The sequence below is a fragment of the Mustelus asterias genome, chromosome 6 (assembly GCF_964213995.1).
Source record: "Mustelus asterias chromosome 6, sMusAst1.hap1.1, whole genome shotgun sequence".
NCBI lineage: Eukaryota > Metazoa > Chordata > Chondrichthyes > Carcharhiniformes > Triakidae > Mustelus > Mustelus asterias.
In genome coordinates this window covers 140,069,082-140,090,502 of record NC_135806.1, presented here as the reverse complement: position 1 = coordinate 140,090,502, position 21,421 = coordinate 140,069,082, and the positions used below count along the sequence as shown (strand labels likewise).

Genomic DNA, 21,421 nt, shown 5'->3' with positions numbered 1-21,421 from the left:
GGGGTACGGGGTGGGGGGGGAGTTGTTGGTGGGGGTACGGGGTGGGGGGGGAGTTGTTGGTGGGGGTACGGGGTGGGGGGGGAGTTGTTGGTGGGGGTACGGGGTGGGGGGGGAGTTGTTGGTGGGGGTACGGGGTGGGGGGGGAGTTGTTGTGGTGGGGGTACGGGGTGGGGGGGGAGTTGTTGTGGGGGGTACGGTGTGGGGGGGGGAAGTTGTTGTGGGGGGTACGGGGTGGGGGGGGGAGTTGTTGTGGGGGGTACGGGGTGGGGGGGGAGTTGTTGTGGGGGGTACGGGGTGGGGGGGGGAGTTGTTGTGGGGGGTACGGGGTGGGGGGGAGTTGTTGTGGGGGGTACGGGGTGGGGGGGAGTTGTTGTGGGGGGGAGTTGTTGTGGGGGGTACGGGGTGGGGGGGGAGTTGTTGTGGGGGGTACGGGGTGGGGGGGGAGTTGTTGTGGGGGGTACGGGGTGGGGGGGAGTTGTTGGTGGGGGTACGGGGTGGGGGGGTGTTGTTGGGGGGGGGTACGGGGTGTGTGGGGGGAGTTGTTGTGGGGGGTCCGGGGTGAGGGGGTGTTGTTGGGGGGGGGTACGGGGTGGGGGGGAGTACGGGGTGGGGGGGAGTTGTTGGTGGGGGTACGGGGTGGGGGGGAGTTGTTGGTGGGGGTCCGGGGTGAGGGGGTGTTGTTGGGGGGGGGTACGGGGTGGGGGGGAGTTGTTGGTGGGGGTCCGGGGTGAGGGGGGTGTTGTTGGGGGGGGGTACGGGGTGGGGGGGAGTTGTTGTGGGGGGTACGGGGTGGGGGGGGGGAGTTGTTGTGGGGGGTACGGGGTGGGGGGGGGAGTTGTTGTGGGGGGTACGGGGTGGGGGGGGAGTTGTTGTGGGGGGTACGGGGTGGGGGGGAGTTGTTGTGGGGGGTACGGGGTGGGGGGGGAGTTGTTGTGGGGGGTACGGGGTGGGGGGGGAGTTGTTGTGGGGGGTACGGGGTGGGGGGTGTTGTTGGGGGGGGGTACGGGGTGGGGGGGTGTTGTTGGGGGGGGGTACGGGGTGGGGGGGAGTTGTTGGGGGGGGGTACGGGGTGGGGGGGAGTTGTTGTGGGGGGTCCGGGGTGAGGGGGTGTTGTTGAGGGGGGGGGTACGGGGTGAGGGGGTGTTGTTGGGGGGGGGGGTACGGGGTGGGGGGGTGTTGTTGGGGGGGGTACGGGGTGGGGGGGAGTTGGTGGGGGTACGGGGTGGGGGGCAGTTGGTGGGGGTACGGGGTGGGGGGGAGTTGTTGTGGGGGGTCCGGGGTGAGGGGGTGTTGTTGGGGGGGGGGTACGGGGTGGGGGGGAGTTGGTGGGGGGGGGTACGGGGTGGGGGGGAGTTGTTGTGGGGGGTCCGGGGTGAGGGGGTGTTGTTGGGGGGGGGTACGGAGTTGGGGGGAGTTGTTGGTGGGGGTACGGGGTGGGGGGGAGTTGTTGGTGGGGGTACGGGGTGGGGGGGAGTTGTTGGTGGGGGTACGGGGTGGGGGGGAGTTGTTGGTGGGGGTACGGGGTGGGGGGGAGTTGTTGGTGGGGGTACGGGGTGGGGGGGAGTTGTTGGTGGGGGTCCGGGGTGGGGGGGTGTTGTTGGGGGGGGGTACGGGGTGGGGGGGGAGTTGTTGGTGGGGGTCCGGGGTGGGGTGGTGTTGTTGGGGGGGGGTACGGGGTGGGGGGGGGGGGGTTGGTGGGGGTACGGGGTGGGGGGGGGGGAGTTGTTGGTGGGGGTACGGGGTGGGGGGGTGTTGTTGGTGGGGGTACGGGGTGGGGGGGGGAGTTGTTGGGGGGGGGTACGGGGTGGGGGGGGAGTTGTTGGGGGGGGGTACGGGGTGGGGGGGGGAGTTGTTGGGTGGGGGTCCGGGGTGGGGGGGTGTTGTTGGGGGGGGGGTACGGGGTGGGGGGGAGTTGGTGGGGGGGGGTACGGGGTGGGGGGGAGTTGTTGTGGGGGGTCCGGGGTGAGGGGGTGTTGTTGGGGGGGGGTACGGGGTGGGGGTGAGTTGTTGGTGGGGGTACGGGGTTGGGGTGACCCTCTCCCTAAGCCAGTCTCTGGTGGTTTATCCCAGCCGGCTGCGCCGCGCCCTCTTCCCCGCCGATGAGGCGGTCAGACTCGCAGTTGAGGTCGGGGGTAGCGAGCCGGCTGAGTGTTTGAGCGCAGACACACCGGCGGAAAGGGGAAGGCGAAGCTGCCCAGGCAGCAGCCCGGACAGGAGAGCGGCTCGTCCGGCTCCAGCTCCGCACCAGCCTCAGCGCTGCCCAGCTGGCGGCGCGGACTGAGCGCCGGCTGCATCACAGGCGCAGAGTCCAAGGGCAGCCGGCACAGCGCTCCCAGCGCATGCGCACTCTCCGACAGCGTCCAGTTCCTCGGCTCTTGTGCGCGCGCGCTCTCCACATCCAGCGCATGCGTACTCTCCGACAGCGTCCAGTTCCTCGGCTCTTGCGCATGCGCGCTGTCTGGCAGCGTCCGGCTCCTCGGCTCCTGCTCACGCGCGATCTCCACATCCAGCGCATGCGCGCTCTCCAGCAGTCCCGGGCACCTGGCCTCCAGCGCATGCGCACTCACCACGCCTGGGCAGAGTGATGGTTGGTGAGCGGACTCCCGCCGCCCACATTCGCTCACCGGCATTTCCACGCTGCCGCTCCCACCGCCCGGGTCACTGAGGGCCAAGGAAGGCGGAGGCGTGTGGCAATTCCCTGACCGGAGGCTGTGTCCGGGCGCCTGCTCTTCACCCTCACGCCGGCAGCCTGTCCCCTCCGGCCCCGCCCCTTGACCCCGGCCGGTTGAGAGGTCAGGGGTGGCCAGGCCCCGCCCCCCGGGCCGGAGCTCGGGCAGCGAGCGACAGCGACGGGCGGGCGGCGCGCCGGCGGGAATGCCGCTCCGCGGCGGGTTCAGCGGCTCCGGGGTGAGCGGCTGTGTGGATCCCGGGGACGGCGGCAGCAGCTCGAAGCTCAGCGAGATGACCGAGTGGCTGGGCGAGTCGTACAGTTTGATCTTGCCGCCCATCAGGTCGGCGCGGCCGGAGAAGGGGTTCACCCGGGCGGCCGGACCCAGGCCCAGGCCCTCCGCCCCCAGGGCGGCCGGGGAGAACATGTCCGAGTGGCTGCGGGACAAGCGCGGCTCGCACTGCACCCGGAGGCTGTTGGAAAGGTCTCGGTCCAGCTCCCCGCTCCTTCTCCATTCCCACTCATTGCTCCCTAAGGGAGAGAGGAGACTGAGTTATAAAACAGGGGTTAGATACAGAGTAAAGCTCCCTCTACACTGTCCCCATCAAACACTCCCAGGACAGGTACAGCACGGGATTAGATACAGATCAAAGCTCCCTCTACACTGTCTTCATCAAACACTCCCAGGACAGTTACAGCACGGGGTTAGATACAGAGTAAAGCTCCCTCTACACTGTCCCCATCAAACACTCCCAGGACAGGTACAGCATGGGGTTAGATACAGAGTAAAGCTCCCTCTACACTGTCCCCATCAAACACTCCCAGGACAGGTACAGCACGGGGTTAGATACAGAGTAAAGCCCCCTCTACACTGTCCCCATCAAACACTCCCAGGACAGTTACAGCACGGGGTTAGATACAGAGTAAAGCTCCCTCTACACTGTCCCCATCAAACACTCCCAGGACAGGTACAGCACGGGGTTAGATACAGAGTAAAGCCCCCTCTACACTGTCCCCATCAAACACTCCCAGGACAGGTACAGCACGGGGTTAGATACAGAGTAAAGCTCCCTCTACACTGTCCCCATCAAACACTCCCAGGACAGGTACAGCACGGGGTTAGATACAGAGTAAAGCTCCCTCTGCACTGTCCCCCATCAAACACTCCCAGGACAGGTACAGCATGGGGTTAGATACAGAGTAAAGCTCCCTCTGCACTGTCCCCCATCAAACACTCCCAGGACAGGTACAGCATGGGGTTAGATACAGAGTAAAGCTCCCTCTGCACTGTCCCCCATCAAACACTCCCAGGACAGGTACAGCATGGGGTTAGATACAGAGTAAAGCTCCCTCTACACTGTCCCCCATCAAACACTCCCAGGACAGGTACAGCATGGGGTTAGATACAGAGTAAAGCTCCCTCTACACTGTCCCCCATCAAACACTCCCAGGACAGGTACAGCACGGGGTTAGATACAGAGTAAAGCTCCCTCTACACTGTCCCCATCAAACACTCCCAGGACAGGCACAGCACGGGGTTAGATACAGAGTAAAGCTCCCTCTACACTGTCCCCATCAAACACTCCCAGGACAGGTACAGCACGGGGTTAGATACAGAGTAAAGCTCCCTCTACACTGTCCCTCATCAAACACTCCCAGGACAGGTACAGCACAGGGTTAGATACAGAGTAAAGCTCCCTCTACACTGTCCCCATCAAACACTCCCAGGACAGGTACAGCACAGGGTTAGATACAGAGTAAAATTCCCTCTACACTGCCCCCATCAAACACTCCCAGGACAGATGCAGCACGGGGTTAGATACAGAGTAAAGCTCCCTTTACACTGCCCCATCAAACACTCCCAGGACAGGTACAGCACGGGGTTAGATACAGAGTAAAGCTCCCTCTACACTGTCCCCATCAAACACTCCCAGGACAGGTACAGCACGGGGTCAGATAGAGAGTAAAGCTCCCTCTGCACTGTCCCCATCAAACACTCCCAGGACAGGTACAGCACGGGGTCAGATACAGAGTAAAGCTCCCTCTGCACTGTCCCCATCAAACACTCCCAGGACAGGCACAGCACGGAATTAGATATAGAGTAAAAGCTTCCTCTATGTTATCCCAGACAGTAGCTCGATCTCTTTTTTCCCCCAAGTTTTGTATATTTATTTGTTTTAAGCTGTTACACAACCAAAGCAGTTTATCACCTAAAGGGCATTTATAAATACATCGATTCCTCATCCTTTCCTTCTGAACTTCTTTCGATGCATTTTAATCAATATCCAGTCCCTCATCAATACACATATTTGGCTGGTAACAAACAAGCGTTTTGGTGGTGTCAATCTCAACTGGGCTTGATGAATCAGAGTGGCCAGTGATGATATTCTTATATCCATAAAATCACAGAATGGTTTCAACACCGGAGGAGGTGATTCTTCTTTGGTTCATTTGCCAGTCACCTTAAATCTGTGTGCTCTGGTTCTCCGGTCTTTTGAGTATATGAGATGTGAATGCAATCAGTAGATTTTTGGGCATAAAGGAATTCAAAGTGTGGATTGGGCAACTATACAGGTAGATTAACTACGCTCTTATTGAATGGCGAAGCAGGCTTGATGGGAGTGTGGGGCTAACTCCTGGTATCTATTATGTACTTATGGTGACATGTGGATGGCACAACCTGATACAACATATAAATAGGGAGTATCACTTGCATCATTGGATGACCCTTTCACAGCTAGATGCGAATTACTGACTGGCTATGACTGCAATGGGCCATGAATGACACTGATCCCAGTGGGCTAAGGAATGTATCACTCAGAATTCATCCAGCCAAATGGAACTAATTAACTCATATTACGACAGTTGAGAACCATTAGGATGCTCTCCTCAATTAGTGAAATGATGCCCTAACTTTATAGGTGTAAACTTTAGTGTTGTTCTCCATTGATGGGGAGGCCATGGCTTAGTAGTATTATTGCTGGACTATTAATCCAGAAACTGAGCCAATGTTCTGGGGACGCAGGTTCGAATCCTGCCACGGCAGATGGTGGAATTGAGAATAAAAAAATCTGGAATTGAGAATCTACGGATGACCATGAAACCATTCTCAATTGTCAGAAAAACCCATCTGGTTCACTAATGTCCTTTAGGGAAGGAAATCTGCTGTCCTTACCCGGTCTGGCCTACATGTGACTCCAGAGCCACGGTAACTGCCCTCGGGCAACTAGGAATGGGCAATAAATGTCCATGCCCCAAGAATGAATTTTAAAAAATTGTTAGTTAATCGCTCCTCTGTTCCCTGCTCCTTTCCATCTTCATCCACATGCTCTCCCTCCCTCTAACTGACTTTCCCTCCATTGTTACACTCTTCCTTTGTATGTCCCGTCATCCATTCTTCTCTTCCTCTGTCCATCCCTAACTGTCAGAGGTCTACAGTACAGAAAAATACATTTTGGCCCATCGAGTATGTCAGTCAAAGCTTAAATTTACCATTGTGTATGGTTGATACTTCCACGGTGATGTGCTGTTCTCTTGCATTCTGCAGCCATGAACCTGTGTTCTTATACAGTTTCACCATAGCCTCCAGCTTCTGGACAATTTCTGCAAAGGACGGGCGCTGGGTGGAATCCATCTTTAACACACAAAACAGAAATGGCCAACAGGTCAGAGAACCAGGCAGCAGTTAAAGAGTTAGTTCGAGTGCCCAACTCCACAAGCTGCACTGCAATAAATGTGTTTTACAGAGCTCTAACTGTCCATATCAGTGTAACAGCACAACAATCTCACTATCAGACAGTAGATGTAGCAGGAGTACACACACTGAGTACATCCCAATTTCATCTGGCTGAAACTTAGCACAAATACTTAAAATATAACCACCAGAGAGAGAGGACATCACTGTGCGAGTGGGTGGTGTGATCAGTGTGAGGGTGGATGGGGTGATCAGTGTGCGGGTGGATGGGGTGATCAGTGTGCGGGTGGATGGGGTGATCAGTGTGCGGGTGGATGGGGTGATCAGTGTGCGGGTGGATGGGGTGATCAGTGTGCGGGTGGATGGGGTGATCAGTGTGCGGGTGGATGGGGTGATCAGTGTGCGGGTGGGTGGGGTGATCAGTGTGCGGGTGGGTGGGCTGATCAGTGTGCGGGTGGGTGGGCTGATCAGTGTGCGGGTGGGTGGGGTGATCAGTGTGCGGGTGGGTGGGGTGATCAGTGTGCGGGTGGGTGGGGTGATCAGTGTGCGGGTGGATGGGGTGATCAGTGTGCGGGTGGATGGGGTGATCAGTGTGCGGGTGGATGGGGTGATCAGTGTGCGGGTGGATGGGGTGATCAGTGTGCGGGTGGATGGGGTGATCAGTGTGCGGGTGGATGGGGTGATCAGTGTGCGGGTGGATGGGGTGATCAGTGTGCGGGTGGATGGGGTGATCAGTGTGCGGGTGGATGGGGTGATCAGTGTGCGGGTGGATGGGCTGATCAGTGTGCGGGTGGATGGGCTGATCAGTGTGCGGGTGGATGGGGTGATCAGTGTGCGGGTGGGTGGGGGTAATCAGTGTGCGGGTGGGGGTATCAGTGTGTGTGTGGGTGGGTGGGGGTATCAGTGTGTGGGTGGGGGTATCAGTGTGTGGGTGGGGGTATCAGTGTGTGGGTGGGGGTATCAGTGTGTGGGTGGGGGTATCAGTGTGTGTGTGGGTGGGGGTATCAGTGTGTGTGTGGGTGGGGGTATCAGTGTGTGTGTGGGTGGGGGTATCAGTGTGTGTGTGGGTGGGGGTATCAGTGTGTGTGTGGGTGGGGGTATCAGTGTGTGGGTGGGGGGGTATCAGTGTGTGGGTGGGGGGGTATCAGTGTGTGGGTGGAGGGTATCTGTGTGTGGGTGGGTGGGGGTATCAGTGTGTGTGTGGGTGGGGGTATCAGTGTGTGTGTGGGTGGGGGTATCAGTGTGTGTGTGGGTGGGGGTATCAGTGTGTGGGTGGATGGGGGTATCAGTGTGTGGGTGGATGGGGGTATCAGTGTGTGGGTGGATGGGGGTATCAGTGTGTGGGTGGGTGGGGGTATCAGTGTGCGGGTGGGTGGGGGTATCAGTGTGCGGGTGGGTGGGGGTATCAGTGTGCGGGTGGGTGGGGGTATCAGTGTGCGGGTGGGTGGGGGTAATCAGTGTGCGGGTGGGTGGGGGTAATCAGTGTGTGTGTGGGGGTATCAGTGTGCGGGTGGGTGGGGGTATCAGTGTGCGGGTGGGTGAGGGTATCAGTGTGTGTGTGGGGGTATCAGTGTGTGTGTGGGGGTATCAGTGTGTGTGTGGGGGTATCAGTGTGTGTGTGGGGGTATCAGTGTGTGTGTGGGGGTATCAGTGTGTGTGTGGGGGTATCAGTGTGTGTGTGGGGGTATCAGTGTGTGTGTGGGGGTATCAGTGTGTGTGTGGGGGTATCAGTGTGTGTGTGGGGGTATCAGTGTGAGTGTGGGTGGGTGGGGGTATCAGTGTGTGGGTGGGTGGGGGTATCAGTGGGTGGGTGGGGGTATCAGTGTGTGGGTGGGTGGGGGTATCAGTGTGTGGGTGGGGGTATCAGTGTGTGTGTGGGTATCAGTGTGTGTGTGGGGGTATCAGTGTGTGTGTGTGGGGGTATCTGTGTGTGTGTGGGGGTATCAGTGTGTGTGTGGGGGTATCAGTGTGTGGGTGGGTGGTATCAGTGTGTGGGTGGGGGGTATCAGTGTGTGTGTGGGGGTATCAGTGTGTGTGTGGGGGTATCAGTGTGTGGGTGGATGGGGGTATCAGTGTGTGGGTGGATGGGGGTATCAGTGTGTGGGTGGATGGGGGTATCAGTGTGTGGGTGGATGGGGGTATCAGTGTGTGGGTGGATGGGGGTATCAGTGTGTGGGTGGGTGGGGGTATCAGTGTGTGGGTGGGTGGGGGTATCAGTGTGTGGGTGGGTGGGGGTATCAGTGTGGGGGTGGGTGGGGGTATCAGTGGGTGGGTGGGTGGGGGTATCAGTGGGTGGGTGGGTGGGGGTATCAGTGGGTGGGTGGGTGGGGGTATCAGTGGGTGGGTGGGTGTGGGTATCAGTGGGTGGGTGGGTGGGTGTGGGTATCAGTGGGTGGGTGGGTGGGTGTGGGTATCAGTGGGTGGGTGGGTGGGTGGGGGTATCAGTGGGTGGGTGGGTGGGTGGGGGTATCAGTGGGTGGGTGGGTGTGGGTATCAGTGGGTGGGTGGGTGGGTGGGGGTATCAGTGGGTGGGTGGGTGTGGGTATCAGTGTGTGGGTGGGTGGGGGTATCAGTGTGTGGGTGGGTGGGGGTATCAGTGTGTGGGTGGGTATATCAGTGTGTGGGTGGGTGGGTGGGTATATCAGTGTGTGGGTGGGGGTATCAGTGTGTGGGTGGGTGGGTGGGGGTATCAGTGTGTGGGTGGGTGGGGATATCAGTGTGTGGGTGGGTAGAACATAGAACATTACAGCGCAGAACAGGCCCTTCGGCCCACGATGTTGCACCGACCAGTTAAAAAAAATCTGTGACCCTCCAACCTAAACCAATTTCTTTTCGTCCATGAACCTATCTACGGATCTCTTAAACGCCCCCAAACTAGGCGCATTTACTACTGATGCTGGCAGGGCATTCCAATCCCTCACCACCCTCTGGGTAAAGAACCTACCCCTGACATCGGTTCTATAACTACCCCCCCTCAATTTAAAGCCATGCCCCCTCGTGCTGGATTTCTCCATCAGAGGAAAAAGGCTATCACTATCCACCCTATCTAAACCTCTAATCATCTTATATGTTTCAATAAGATCCCCTCTTAGCCGCCGCCTTTCCAGCGAAAACAATCCCAAATCCCTCAGCCTCTCCTCATAGGATCTCCCCTCCATACCAGGCAACATCCTGGTAAACCTCCTCTGCACCCTCTCCAAAGCCTCCACATCCTTCCTGTAATGTGGGGACCAGAACTGCACACAGTACTCCAAGTGCGGCCGCACCAGAGTTGTGTACAGTTGCAACATAACGCTACGACTCCTAAATTCAATCCCCCTACCAATAAACGCCAAGACACCATATGCCTTCTTAACAACCTTATCTACTTGATTCCCAACTTTCAGGGATCTTTGCACACATACACCTAGATCCCTCTGCTCCTCCACACTATTCAAAGTCCTCCCGTTAGCCCTATACTCAACACATCTGTTATTCCTACCAAAGTGAATTACCTCACACTTCTCCGCATTAAACTCCATCCGCCACCTCTCGGCCCAACTTTGCAACCTGTCTAAGTCTTCCTGCAAACTACGACACCCTTCCTCACTGTCTACCACACCACCGACTTTGGTGTCATCAGCAAATTTGCTAATCCACCCAACTATACCCTCATCCAGATCATTAATAAATATTACAAACAGCAGTGGCCCCAAAACAGATCCCTGAGGTACACCACTTGTAACCGCACTCCATGATGAATATTTACTATCAACCACCACCCTCTGTTTCCTATCCGCTAGCCAATTCCTGATCCAATTTCCTAGATCACCCCCAATCCCATACATCTGCATTTTCTGCAGAAGCCTACCATGGTGAACCTTATCAAACGCCTTACTAAAATCCATATATACCACGTCCACTGCCTTGCCCCCATCCACCTCCTTGGTCACTTTCTCAAAAAACTCAATAAGGTTAGTAAGGCACGACCTACCTGCCACAAAACCATGCTGACTATCACCTATCAATTCATTACTCTCCAAATAACTATAAATCCTATCCCTTATAATTTTTTCCAACATCTTGCCGACAACAGAAGTGAGACTCACCGGTCTATAATTCCCGGGGAAGTCTCTGTTCCCCTTCTTAAACAATGGGACAACATTCGCTAACCTCCAATCTTCTGGTACTATACCAGAGGCCAACGACGACCTGAAGATCAGAGCCAGAGGCTCTGCAATCACTTCTCTTGCCTCCCAGAGAATCCTTGGATAAATCCCATCCGGACCAGGGGATTTATCTATTTTCAGACCCTCCAGAATATCCTGCACATCCTCCTTATCAACTGTAATACTGTCTATTCTACTCCCTTGCAACCCAGTGTCCTCCTCAGCTATATTCATGTCCCCTTGCGTGAACACCGAAGAGAAATATTGGTTCAATGCTTCACCAATCTCCTCCGGTTCCGGTGGGGATATCAGTGGGTGGGTGGGGGTATCAGTGGATGGGGGTATCAGTGGATGGGGGTATCAGTGGGTGGGGGCATCAGTGTGTGGGTGGGTGGGGGCATCAGTGTGTGGGTGGGTGGTGGCATCAGTGTGTGGGTGGGTGGGGGCATCAGTGTGTGGGTGGGTGGGGGCATCAGTGTGTGGGTGGGTGGGGGCATCAGTGTGTGGGTGGGTGGGGGTATCAGTGTGCGGGTGGGTGGGTGGGGGTATCAGTGTGCGGGTGGGTGGGTGGGGGTATCAGTGGGTGGGTGGGGGTATCAGTGTGTGGGTGGGGGTATCAGTGTGTGGGTGGGGGTATCAGTGTGTGGGTGGGGGTATCAGTGTGTGGGTGGGTGGGGGTATCAGTGTGTGGGTGGGTGGGGGTATCAGTGTGTGTGTGGGTGGGGGTATCAGTGTGTGTGTGGGTGGGGGTATCAGTATGTGGGTGGGTGGGTGGGGGTATCAGTGTGTGGGTGGGTGGGTGGGGGTATCAGTGTGTGGGTGGGTGGGTGGGGGTATCAGTGTGTGGGTGGATGGGTGGGGGTATCAGTGTGTGGGTGGGTGGGTGGGTGGGGGTATCAGTGTGTGGGTGGGTGGGGGTATCAGTGTGTGGGTGGGTGGGGGTATCAGTGTGTGGGTGGGTGGGTGGGTGGGGGTATCAGTGTGTGGGTGGGTGGGTGGGTGGGGGTATCAGTGTGTGGGTGGGTGGGTGGGGGTATCAGTGTGTGGGTGGGTGGGTGTGGGTATCAGTGTGTGGGTGGGTGGGTGGGGGTATCAGTGTATGGGTGGGTGGGTGTGGGTATCAGTGTGTGTGTGGGTGGGTGGGGGTATCAGTGTGTGGGTGGGTGGGGGTATCAGTGTGTGGGTGGGTGGGGGTATCAGTGTGTGGGTGGGTGGGGTTATCAGTGTGTGGGTGGGTGGGGTTATCAGTGTGTGGGTGGGTGGGTGGGGGTTATCAGTGTGTGGGTGGGTGGGGGTTATCAGTGTGTGGGTGGGTGCGGGTTATCAGTGTGTGGGTGGGTGGGGGTATCAGTGTGTGGGTGGGTGGGGGTATCAGTGTGTGGGTGGGTGCGGGTATCAGTGTGTGGGTGGGTGCGGGTATCAGTGTGTGGGTGGGTGGGGGTATCAGTGTGTGGGTGGGTGGGTGTGGGTGGGACTCAGTGGGTGGGTGGGGGAATCAGTGTGTGGGTGGGTGGGGGAATCAGTGTGTGGGTGGGTGGGGGTATCAGTGTGTGGGTGGGGGTATCAGTGTGTGGGTGGGGGTATCAGTGTGTGGGTGGGTGGGTGGGGGTATCAGTGTGTGGGTGGGTGGGTGGGGGTATCAGTGTGTGGGTGGGTGGGTGGGGGTATCAGTGTGTGGGTGGGTGGGTGGGGGTATCAGTGTGTGGGTGGGTGGGTGGGGGTATCAGTGTGTGGGTGGGTGGGTGAGGGTATCAGTGTGTGGGTGGGTGGGTGGGGGTATCAGTGTGTGGGTGGGTGGGTGGGTGGGGGTTTCAGTGTGTGGGTGGGTGGGTGGGGGTTTCAGTGTGTGGGTGGGTGGGTGGGGGTATCAGTGTGCGGGTGGGTGGGGGTATCAGTGCGCGGGTGGGTGGGGGTATCAGTGCGCGGGTGGGTGGGGGTATCAGTGCGCGGGTGGGTGGGTGGGGGTATCAGTGTGTGGGTGTGGGTATCATTGTGTGGGTGGGTGGGGGTATCAGTGTGTGGGTGGGTGGGGGTATCAGTGTGTGGGTGGGTGGGTGGGGGTATCAGTGTGTGGGTGGGTGGGTGGGGGTATCAGTGTGTGGGTGGGTGGGTGGGGGTATCAGTGTGTGGGTGGGTGGGTGGGGGTATCAGTGTGTGGGTGGGTGGGTGGGGGTATCAGTGTGTGGGTGGGTGGGTGAGGGTATCAGTGTGTGGGTGGGTGGGTGGGGGTATCAGTGTGTGGGTGGGTGGGTGGGTGGGTGGGGGTTTCAGTGTGTGGGTGGGTGGGTGGGGGTTTCAGTGTGTGGGTGGGTGGGTGGGGGTATCAGTGTGCGGGTGGGTGGGGGTATCAGTGCGCGGGTGGGTGGGGGTATCAGTGCGCGGGTGGGTGGGGGTATCAGTGCGCGGGTGGGTGGGTGGGGGTATCAGTGTGTGGGTGTGGGTATCATTGTGTGGGTGGGTGGGGGTATCAGTGTGTGGGTGGGTGGGGGTATCAGTGTGTGGGTGGGAGGGGGTATCAGTGTGTGTGTGGGTGGGGGTATCAGTGTGTGTGTGGGTGGAGGTATCAGTGTGTGTGTGGGTGGAGGTATCAGTGTGTGTGTGGGTGGAGGTATCAGTGTGTGTGTGGGTGGGGGTATCAGTGTGTGTGTGGGTGGGGGTATCAGTGTGTGGGTGGGTGGGTGGGGGTATCAGTGTGTGGGTGGGTGGGTGGGGGTATCAGTGTGTGGGTGGGTGGGGGTATCAGTGTGTGGGTGGCTGGGTGGGTGGGTGGGTGGGGGTATCAGTGGGTGGGTGGGAGGGGGTATCAGTGTGTGTGTGGGTGGGGGTATCAGTGTGTGTGTGGGTGGAGGTATCAGTGTGTGTGTGGGTGGAGGTATCAGTGTGTGTGTGGGTGGAGGTATCAGTGTGTGTGTGGGTGGGGGTATCAGTGTGTGTGTGGGTGGGGGTATCAGTGTGTGTGTGGGTGGGGGTATCAGTGTGTGGGTGGGTGGGTGGGTGGGGGTATCAGTGTGTGGGTGGGTGGGTGGGGGTATCAGTGTGTGGGTGGGTGGGGGTATCAGTGTGTGGGTGGCTGGGTGGGTGGGTGGGTGGGTGGGTGGGGGTATCAGTGGGTGGGTGGGGGTATCAGTGGGTGGGTGGGTGGGGGTATCAGTGTGCGGGTATCAGTGTGCGGGTGGGTGGGGGTATCAGTGTGCGGGTGGGTGGGCGTATCAGTGTGCGGGTGGGTGGGGGTATCAGTGTGCGGGTGGGTGGGTGTATCAGTGTGTGGGTGGGGGTATCAGTGTGCGGGTATCAGTGTGGGGGTGGGTGGGGGTATCAGTGTGTGGGTGGGGGTATCAGTGTGTGGGTGGGTGGGGGTATCAGTGTGTGGGTGTGGGTATCAGTGTGTGGGTGGGTGGGGGTATCAGTGTGTGGGTGGGGGTATCAGTGTGTGGGTGGGTGGGGGTATCAGTGTGTGGGGACTGTGAGATGTTCCTGTCTTCATACTTTGCTTTTATCTACAGTTTGCCCAGTCAGCTGCCGCTGGAGGGTCTGCAAAAAAGCCCCGGAAAGATGTAGGTTTGCATTGATCTTCCTTTGAAGTTAGGGCTGTCCATGGGGGAGGAGAACCCCCCCCCCCTCCCACACTCCGCTCGGTTAAATCTGTTTATGCAGCTCACAGCTCACTTACACGGCACAGACAACATCACTCATCATGCCAAAGGAACTCGCTCAATTGACGCCAGCAACATCACCACACCAGTGATCTCACTCGCATTAATCAAAGAGGTACGGCACGGGGTTCGATACAGAGTAAAGCTCCCTCTACACTGTCCCCATCAAACACTCCCAGGACAGGTACAGCACGGGGTTCGATACAGAGTAAAGCTCCCTCTACACTGTCCCCATCAAACACTCCCAGGACAGGTACAGCACAGGGTTAGATACAGAGTAAAGCTCCCTCTACATTGTCCCCCATCAAACTCTTCCAGGACAGGTACAGCACGGGGTTAGATACAGAGTAAAGCTCCCTCTACACTGTCCCCATCAAACACTCCCAGGACAGGTACAGCACGGGGTTAGATACAGAGTAAAGCTCCCTCTACACTGTCCCCATCAAACACTCCCAGGACAGGTACAGCACAGGGTTAGATACAGAGTAAAGCTCCCTCTACATTGTCCCCCATCAAACTCTCCCAGGACAGGTACAGCACGGGGTTAGATACAGAGTAAAGCTCCCTCTACACTGTCCCCATCAAACACTCCCAGGACAGGTACAGCACGGGGTTAGATACAGAGTAAAGCTCCCTCTGCACTGTCCCCCATCAAAGACTCGCAGGACAGCTACAGCACAGGGTTAGATACAGAGTAAAGCTCCCTCTACACTGTCCCCATCAAACACTCCCAGGACAGGTACAGCACGGGGTTAGATACAGAGTAAAGCTCCCTCTACACTGTCCCCCATCAAACACTCGCAGGACAGGTACAGCACGGGGTTAGATACAGAGTAAAGCTCCTTCTACACTGTCCCCATCAAACACTCCCAGGACAGGTACAGCACGGGGTTAGATACAGAGTAAAGCTCCCTCTGCACTGTCCCCCATCAAACACTCGCAGGACAGGTACAGCACAGGGTTAGATACAGAGTAAAGCTCCCTCTACACTGTCCCCATCAAACACTCCCAGGACAGGTACAGCACGGGGTTAGATACAGAGTAAAGCTCCCTCTACACTGTCCCCCATCAAACACTCGCAGGACAGGTACAGCACGGGGTTAGATACAGAGTAAAGCTCCTTCTACACTGTCCCCATCAAACACTCCCAGGACAGGTACAGCACGGGGTTAGATACAGAGTAAAGCTCCTTCTACACTGTCCCCATCAAACACTCCCAGGACAGGTACAGCACGGGGTTAGATACAGAGTAAAGCTCCCTCTACACTGTCCCCCATCAAACATTCCCAGGACAGGTACAGCACGGGGTTAGATACAGAGTAAAGCTCCTTCTACACTGTCCCCATCAAACACTCCCAGGACAGGTACAGCACGGGGTTAGATACAGAGTAAAGCTCCCTCTACACTGTCCCCCATCAAACATTCCCAGGACAGGTACAGCACGGGGTTAGATACAGAGTAAAGCTCCTTCTTCATTGTCGCCATCAAACACAGAGTATTGCTTTATATTATCCCATCGTGGCACCTTGACCTAAAGTTCAGAGCACTGCCTAATGCATTTCCAAATGCAATATCAGGCTTGCTTGGGCAGCTCTGACCATTTAAGGAAGTGTTCTAGGGAACTGCAATCAGTTATGAATCTTGTTGATCATGAGTCTCAGCATATCCCAACATTATTTGATGTAGAACAGATTTTTGGATGATTGAAGACAGCAGGCAGTTTTCAAATACAGGGCAATGCATAACCCGCTGTCCCAACCTGATTGTGCAAATTTCACTTGATACTCACAACACAGCAGTGGATGGCCAGCTTCAGGAATACAGGGGGACAATCTCCCACCATCGTCTCAAAATTATTTACATCTAGGCCAAAGTCCTGAAAGAAAATGGAGACTTTAGAACATTTAATGACATGTATTGAAAGTGTGGAAAAGGAACTCTGGGTTATAGGGCGTCTCCTGCTGGCAGATTGTTACAGCGAGAGAGATTAGGAGAAAGGAATGTGAAATTTTGCCAATGTTCATTGAAAACTGAACTGAGTGTCCAACCTCAATCCACGTACTGCCAGCGGGCAGAGGGGGGGGCTTCCATACCATCAGTACAGGCTAGATTTGAATCTGAATCCAAACATGTGCTGACCCATGTGTCAGCTAGTCCCTGACTATTTCTTTCATTTTGTCCCTGTGGATGACCAGAAGATGATTGCAACTGTCCAGCTCCACAAGTAAGACTTGTGGTTAGAAATTCTTTGAGGTACCTGCTACTACTGCTCTTTCTTTTTTGTTTTTATTCCAATTCAATCAAATCAAGTCCAATTCAGAGTCTCAACAAGTTGAGACATTCCCGATCTAAGCTGACAAGACAAGACACTTCCTGTCTTGGGCTTGATCTACATGATACAAGCTGACTGGAGTAGGCATAGCTCCTCCTCCAAGGCTTGATCTCATTTGCAGCTTAGCCAAAAGGCCAAGATGCCGCTTTTGAAAATTGCTTCAGATGAAGCTAAAATGTAACCTAATGACTTCAACCAAGCGCAGCATGTCGATACTACACTCGATCTTAGTCAAAAGGCCGAGAAGCCACTACTGCTCTTTGGAGCCTGGATGCAATTCTGATTACTATTTCTGCTGTGGAGATGCCGGCGTTGGACTGGGGTAAACACAGTAAGAAGTTTAACAACACCAGGTTAAAGTCCAACAGGTTTATTTGGTAGCAAAAGCCACACAAGCTTTTGGAGCTCCAAGCCCCTTCTTCAGGTGAGTGAAGACCTGAAGAAGGTGCTTGGAGCTCCAAAAGCTTGTGTGGCTTTTGCTACCAAATAAACCTGTTGGACTTTAACCTGGTGTTGTTAAACTTCTTACTGTACTATTTCTGCAGCATTTACTGAAGTCACCAGGTGGCGCAGTGTTACACAATGTTTGTATGAAGGTGGTGGGAACTGCTCTACCTACTCTGCTGGAAAGACCAGTAAGTTGTGAACACCTTTTACACAGTGGCAGCAGTGTGTGCCATCTACAAGATGTACTATATCAATTCACCAAAGCTTTTTTGACAGCACCTTCTCACGACCTCAACTACCTAGAAGGACAAGGGTAGCAGATGCGTGGGAACACCACTATCTGCAAGTTCCCCTCCAAACCACGCACTATTCTGACTTGAACTATATCGCTGGGTCAAAATCCTGGAACTCCCTCCTGAACAGCACTGTGGGTGTACCGACACCACGTGGAGATGGTGTAGGTATGATTCAAGAAGACAAGCTCAAAACCATCTTGAGGGCCATTAAGGATGGACAATAAATGCTGGCCTAGCCAATGACTCCCATATCCCGTGAAAGAATAATTAAAAAAGTCTGTGATAGATGGAGATATAGGCCAGGATCTCAAAAGTTAAGTTCAGGGAGGGTTTGATGCTGCACAACGATCAATGGCTGGATAAGTATAGCTAGTGTGGTAGAGGTTTTTAAAAAACTTGAATCATTTAAGAAACTATCAGATAATGTGGTGATTAGGGGCAAGTACAAATTCCTTCTGGATGATTTAATCCAAGAAGCAGCATGCAGTTCAGATATAAAGAGAGAAAGCCCATAAAGCAGCAGTTGTTTGGAGAGAGAGTCCATAAAGCAGTGTGGAGTTCAGAGAGAGAAACAGCCCATAAGCAGAAGTGTGGAGAGAGCCCATGAAGGAATGTGGAGTTTGGAAGGAGAGAGAGCACATGAAGCAGCAGGAGTTCCAAAGGGAGAAACCACCAGAAAGCATCAGGTTTGGAGAGAAAAAGAGCCCATGAAGCAGCAGGAGTTTGGAGAGAGCGATAGTCCATAAAGTAGCAGGTGTTTGGGGAGAGACAAAGCCTATAAGGGAGTTTGGCAAGAAACTACAAAGGGTTTGTGAACGACACCCAGTCCATCACGCAAACCAGCCTCCCATCCATTGACTCCGCCTCCACTTCCCGCTGCCTCGGCAAAGCAGCCAGCATAATTAAGGACCCCACGCACCCCGGACATTCTCTCTTCCACCTTCTTCCATCAGGAAAAAGATACAAAAGTCTGAGGTCACGTACCAACCGACTCAAGATCAGCTTCTTCCCTGCTGCCATCGGACTTTTGAATAGAACATTACAGCGCAGTACAGGCCCTTCGGCCCTCGATGTTGCACCGACCAGTGGAACAATCTAAAGCCCCTCTAATCTACACTATTCCAATATCATCCATATGTTTATCCAATAACCATTTGAATGCTCTTAATGTTGACGAGTCCACTACTGCTGCAGGCAGGGCATTCCACGCCCTTACTACTCTCTGAGTGAAGAACCTACCTATAACATCTGTCCTATATCTCTCACCCCTCAATTTAAAGCTATAGACCTACCTTATATTAAGTTGATCTTTCTCTGCACCCGAGGTATGACACTATATTCTGCACCCTCTCCTTTCCTTCTCCCCTATGTAATCTATGAATGGTATGCTTTTTGTAGCATGCAGTTTTGACTGTATCCCAAACAGGTGACAATAATAAATCAAAGAGGGAGAGCCTGTATAGTAGCGGGAGTTTGGAAAGAAATAGAGCGAGCCTGTAAAACAGTGTCCCATCCAGAAGACAGGAAGGAAAATATATTTCTATGTCAACTTGGTTTCTTTATGAAATCAGCATTTTGTTTTAAAAAAATGGACAAAAACTTTATCCTGACATGGCTGACAAACCATGACACATGAAAACCAGCAGGGACCTCATTATCTTTAAAAAGGCATAATGTCCCTTGTGACTGCAGACAATCAAATTCCAAAGAAACGCACCAACACCCTTTACATTTCGAAAACGGCTCTGGCCAACAGAAATGGGCGGAATTTTCCTGTCCTGCCCACGACGGGAATTGTCGCGGCGGGACAGAAAATTTGAATGACTATGCAAAGGTACGTTGACCTTGGGTGGGAATTTCTGGCCTTAGGGCGAGCGTGGCAGGAAAAACCCATCTGCTATGTCTGCAAGGGTTAAGACAAATGTGGGTCAAATAGAGGCAGAGTCAGGAGGATTCATAATGGGGAATAGAGAAATGGCAGGGAAGCTCGATGATTACTCTGTGATAAATACAAAATACCGTGGATGCTGGAATCTGAAACGAAAACAGAAAATGCTGGAGAAATTCAGCAGGTCTGACAGCATCTGTGGAGAGAGAATAGAGCCAACGTTTCGAGTCAGGGTGACCCTTCCTCAGAGCTGAAGGCAAAGAAAATAAGACAAGATTTATACTTACTCAGCCTTTATCATCATCATTTACATTCCCTTTGTCCAATTAAAACCCATCTCCACCCCCCACTCTCATAATATAAATCTTGTCTGATTTTCTTTGCCTTCAGCTCTGACGAAGGGTCATCCTGACTCGAAATGGTGGCTCTATTCTCACTCCACAGATACTGTCAGAACTGCTGAGTTTCTCCAGCATTTTCTGATTACTTTGTGTCTGTTTTCATGAGGGAAGATGCAGGAAATCTCTCAGATGTAGAGATCCAAGGGACTAGAGACAAGAAGTCGAAGGAAATTATTATAAGTAAGATGGTTGTATTGAAGGGGAAAGGTGGGACAAATAAATCCAGAGCCCCCTGGATGACGAGAAAGGTGGAGGTGAAGATGAAAAGGAAGAAGTGTGCATACAACAGATGTCGGGTAGAAAATATAATGGAATCAGACTGAATATAGAAGGACCAGAGGGGGAGTGAAAAAAAATGAATACGAAAAACCAGGAGAGAGCATGGGCAGCCAATATAAAAGGGAATCCCAAGGTCTTCTATAAGCATATGAGTAATATGAGTAATCGGGTGGACGGTGGCACGGTGGTTAGCACTGCTGCCTCACAGCGCTAGGGACCCGGGTTCGATTCCTGGTTTGGGTCATTGTCTGTCTGTAGGCTGCACGTTCTCCCCGTGTCTGCATGGGTTTCCTCCGGGTGCTCCGGTTTCCTCCCACTGTCCAAAGATGCGCTGGTTAGGTGGATTGGCCATGCTAAATTCTCCCTCAGTGTAACCCGAACAGGCGCCGGAGTGTAGCGACTAGGCGATTTTCGCAGTAACTTCATTGCAGTGTGAATGTAAGCCTACCTGTGACTAATAAGTAAATAAACTTTAAAACTTTAAACTTTAATAAAAGCGTAGTAAAAGAAAGAGCGCAGGTGATTAGGGATAAAAAAAAGAGGATGTGGAGGTAGGAGAAATAATGAAGTTACTAAACAAGTACATGATAGGCCAAATTGCCTCCTACTGCACTGTAAAGGTTCTGTGATTCTGAGCCTCAAGATGCATTTCTTACCTGTATATCTCAATTTCACATCAAGACCATCTGCAAAATATCCTCTGACTCCTCGATCATACATTTGTCATTACCGGATGTGACTTTCCCAGTGCTCCCAATTCTAACCTTCCCATCTCTAGCCTCCAATTCACCCAGGACTCTGCCACCCACCAACTATCCTGCACAAGTTGCTGCTCCTCTATCAGCCCTGTGCTCACGGGCCACTAGTGGTGCCATGTTTCTTAGTGCACTGACTCCAAAATCCTCGTTCTGTTCTGCAGATCCCACCATGGTCTCCCCACCCTAGCCTGTTGCCTCCAATCTTTCAACTCTGGGCCACTGTGTGTTTTCCCCTGTCATTCCTGTGCTGTTTTTTTGCAGTGTCATAATCCATCCAATAGCTTCATCGTCACTTAAATTGATACTGATATTTTGGTTTTAAATTGAATTTAAAATTCTTAAAATGTTACTATGGAATTTGACCCCGTGTGCTGGATTGTTAGTCTGGCAACATCAGCATGACTGTGCCTTTAAGAGTTGAACGCCAAGGTGCACATTCAAACTAGAGAAGGGGATGTTTAACGTGGATGTCAGGAAATTCTTCATCTCAAGGAGTGATCGATGTTTACAGTAAACGTCTTGATGGAGTTATAGTGTCATAAAGTCATAGAGGTTTACAGCATGGAAACAGGCTCTTCGGCCCAACTTGTCCATGCCGCCCTTTTTAAAAAAAAAAACACCTAAACTAATCCCAATTGCCCGCATTTGGCCCATATCCCTCTATACCCATCGTACCCATCTAACTATCTAAATGCTTTTTAAAAGATAAAATTGTACCCGCCTCTACTACTACCTCTGGCAGCTTGTTCCAGCCACTCACCACCCTCTGTGTGAAAAAATTGCCCCTCTGGACACTCTTGTATCTCTCCCCTCTCACCTTAAACCTATGCCCTCTAGTTTTAGACTCCCCTACCTTT

At 54.1% G+C, this 21,421-nt stretch overlaps 2 protein-coding genes across 4 annotated transcripts in view; both read right to left on the bottom strand.

The window, feature by feature from the left end:
- Positions 1-21,421, bottom strand: part of LOC144495190 (uncharacterized) — a 984,403-nt gene that overhangs the window by 726,201 nt on the left and 236,781 nt on the right. The gene's annotated exons all lie outside the window — the stretch shown is intronic.
- LOC144495186 (dual specificity testis-specific protein kinase 2-like) overlaps positions 2,019-21,421 on the bottom strand; it is a 168,309-nt gene continuing 148,906 nt past the window's right edge. For 2 of the 3 annotated variants that reach the window (XM_078215210.1, XM_078215212.1), the window contains exons 8-10: positions 15,953-16,039; positions 6,161-6,302; positions 2,019-3,199 (exon numbers count right to left, since the gene is read on the bottom strand). In XM_078215210.1, coding sequence (XP_078071336.1) covers positions 2,109-3,199; positions 6,161-6,302; positions 15,953-16,039 — 1,320 coding nt within the window. In that variant the 3' untranslated portion in view covers positions 2,019-2,108. The remainder of the gene's footprint in view (positions 3,200-6,160; positions 6,303-15,952; positions 16,040-21,421) is intronic. The other variant, XM_078215211.1, reaches the window with a different exon arrangement.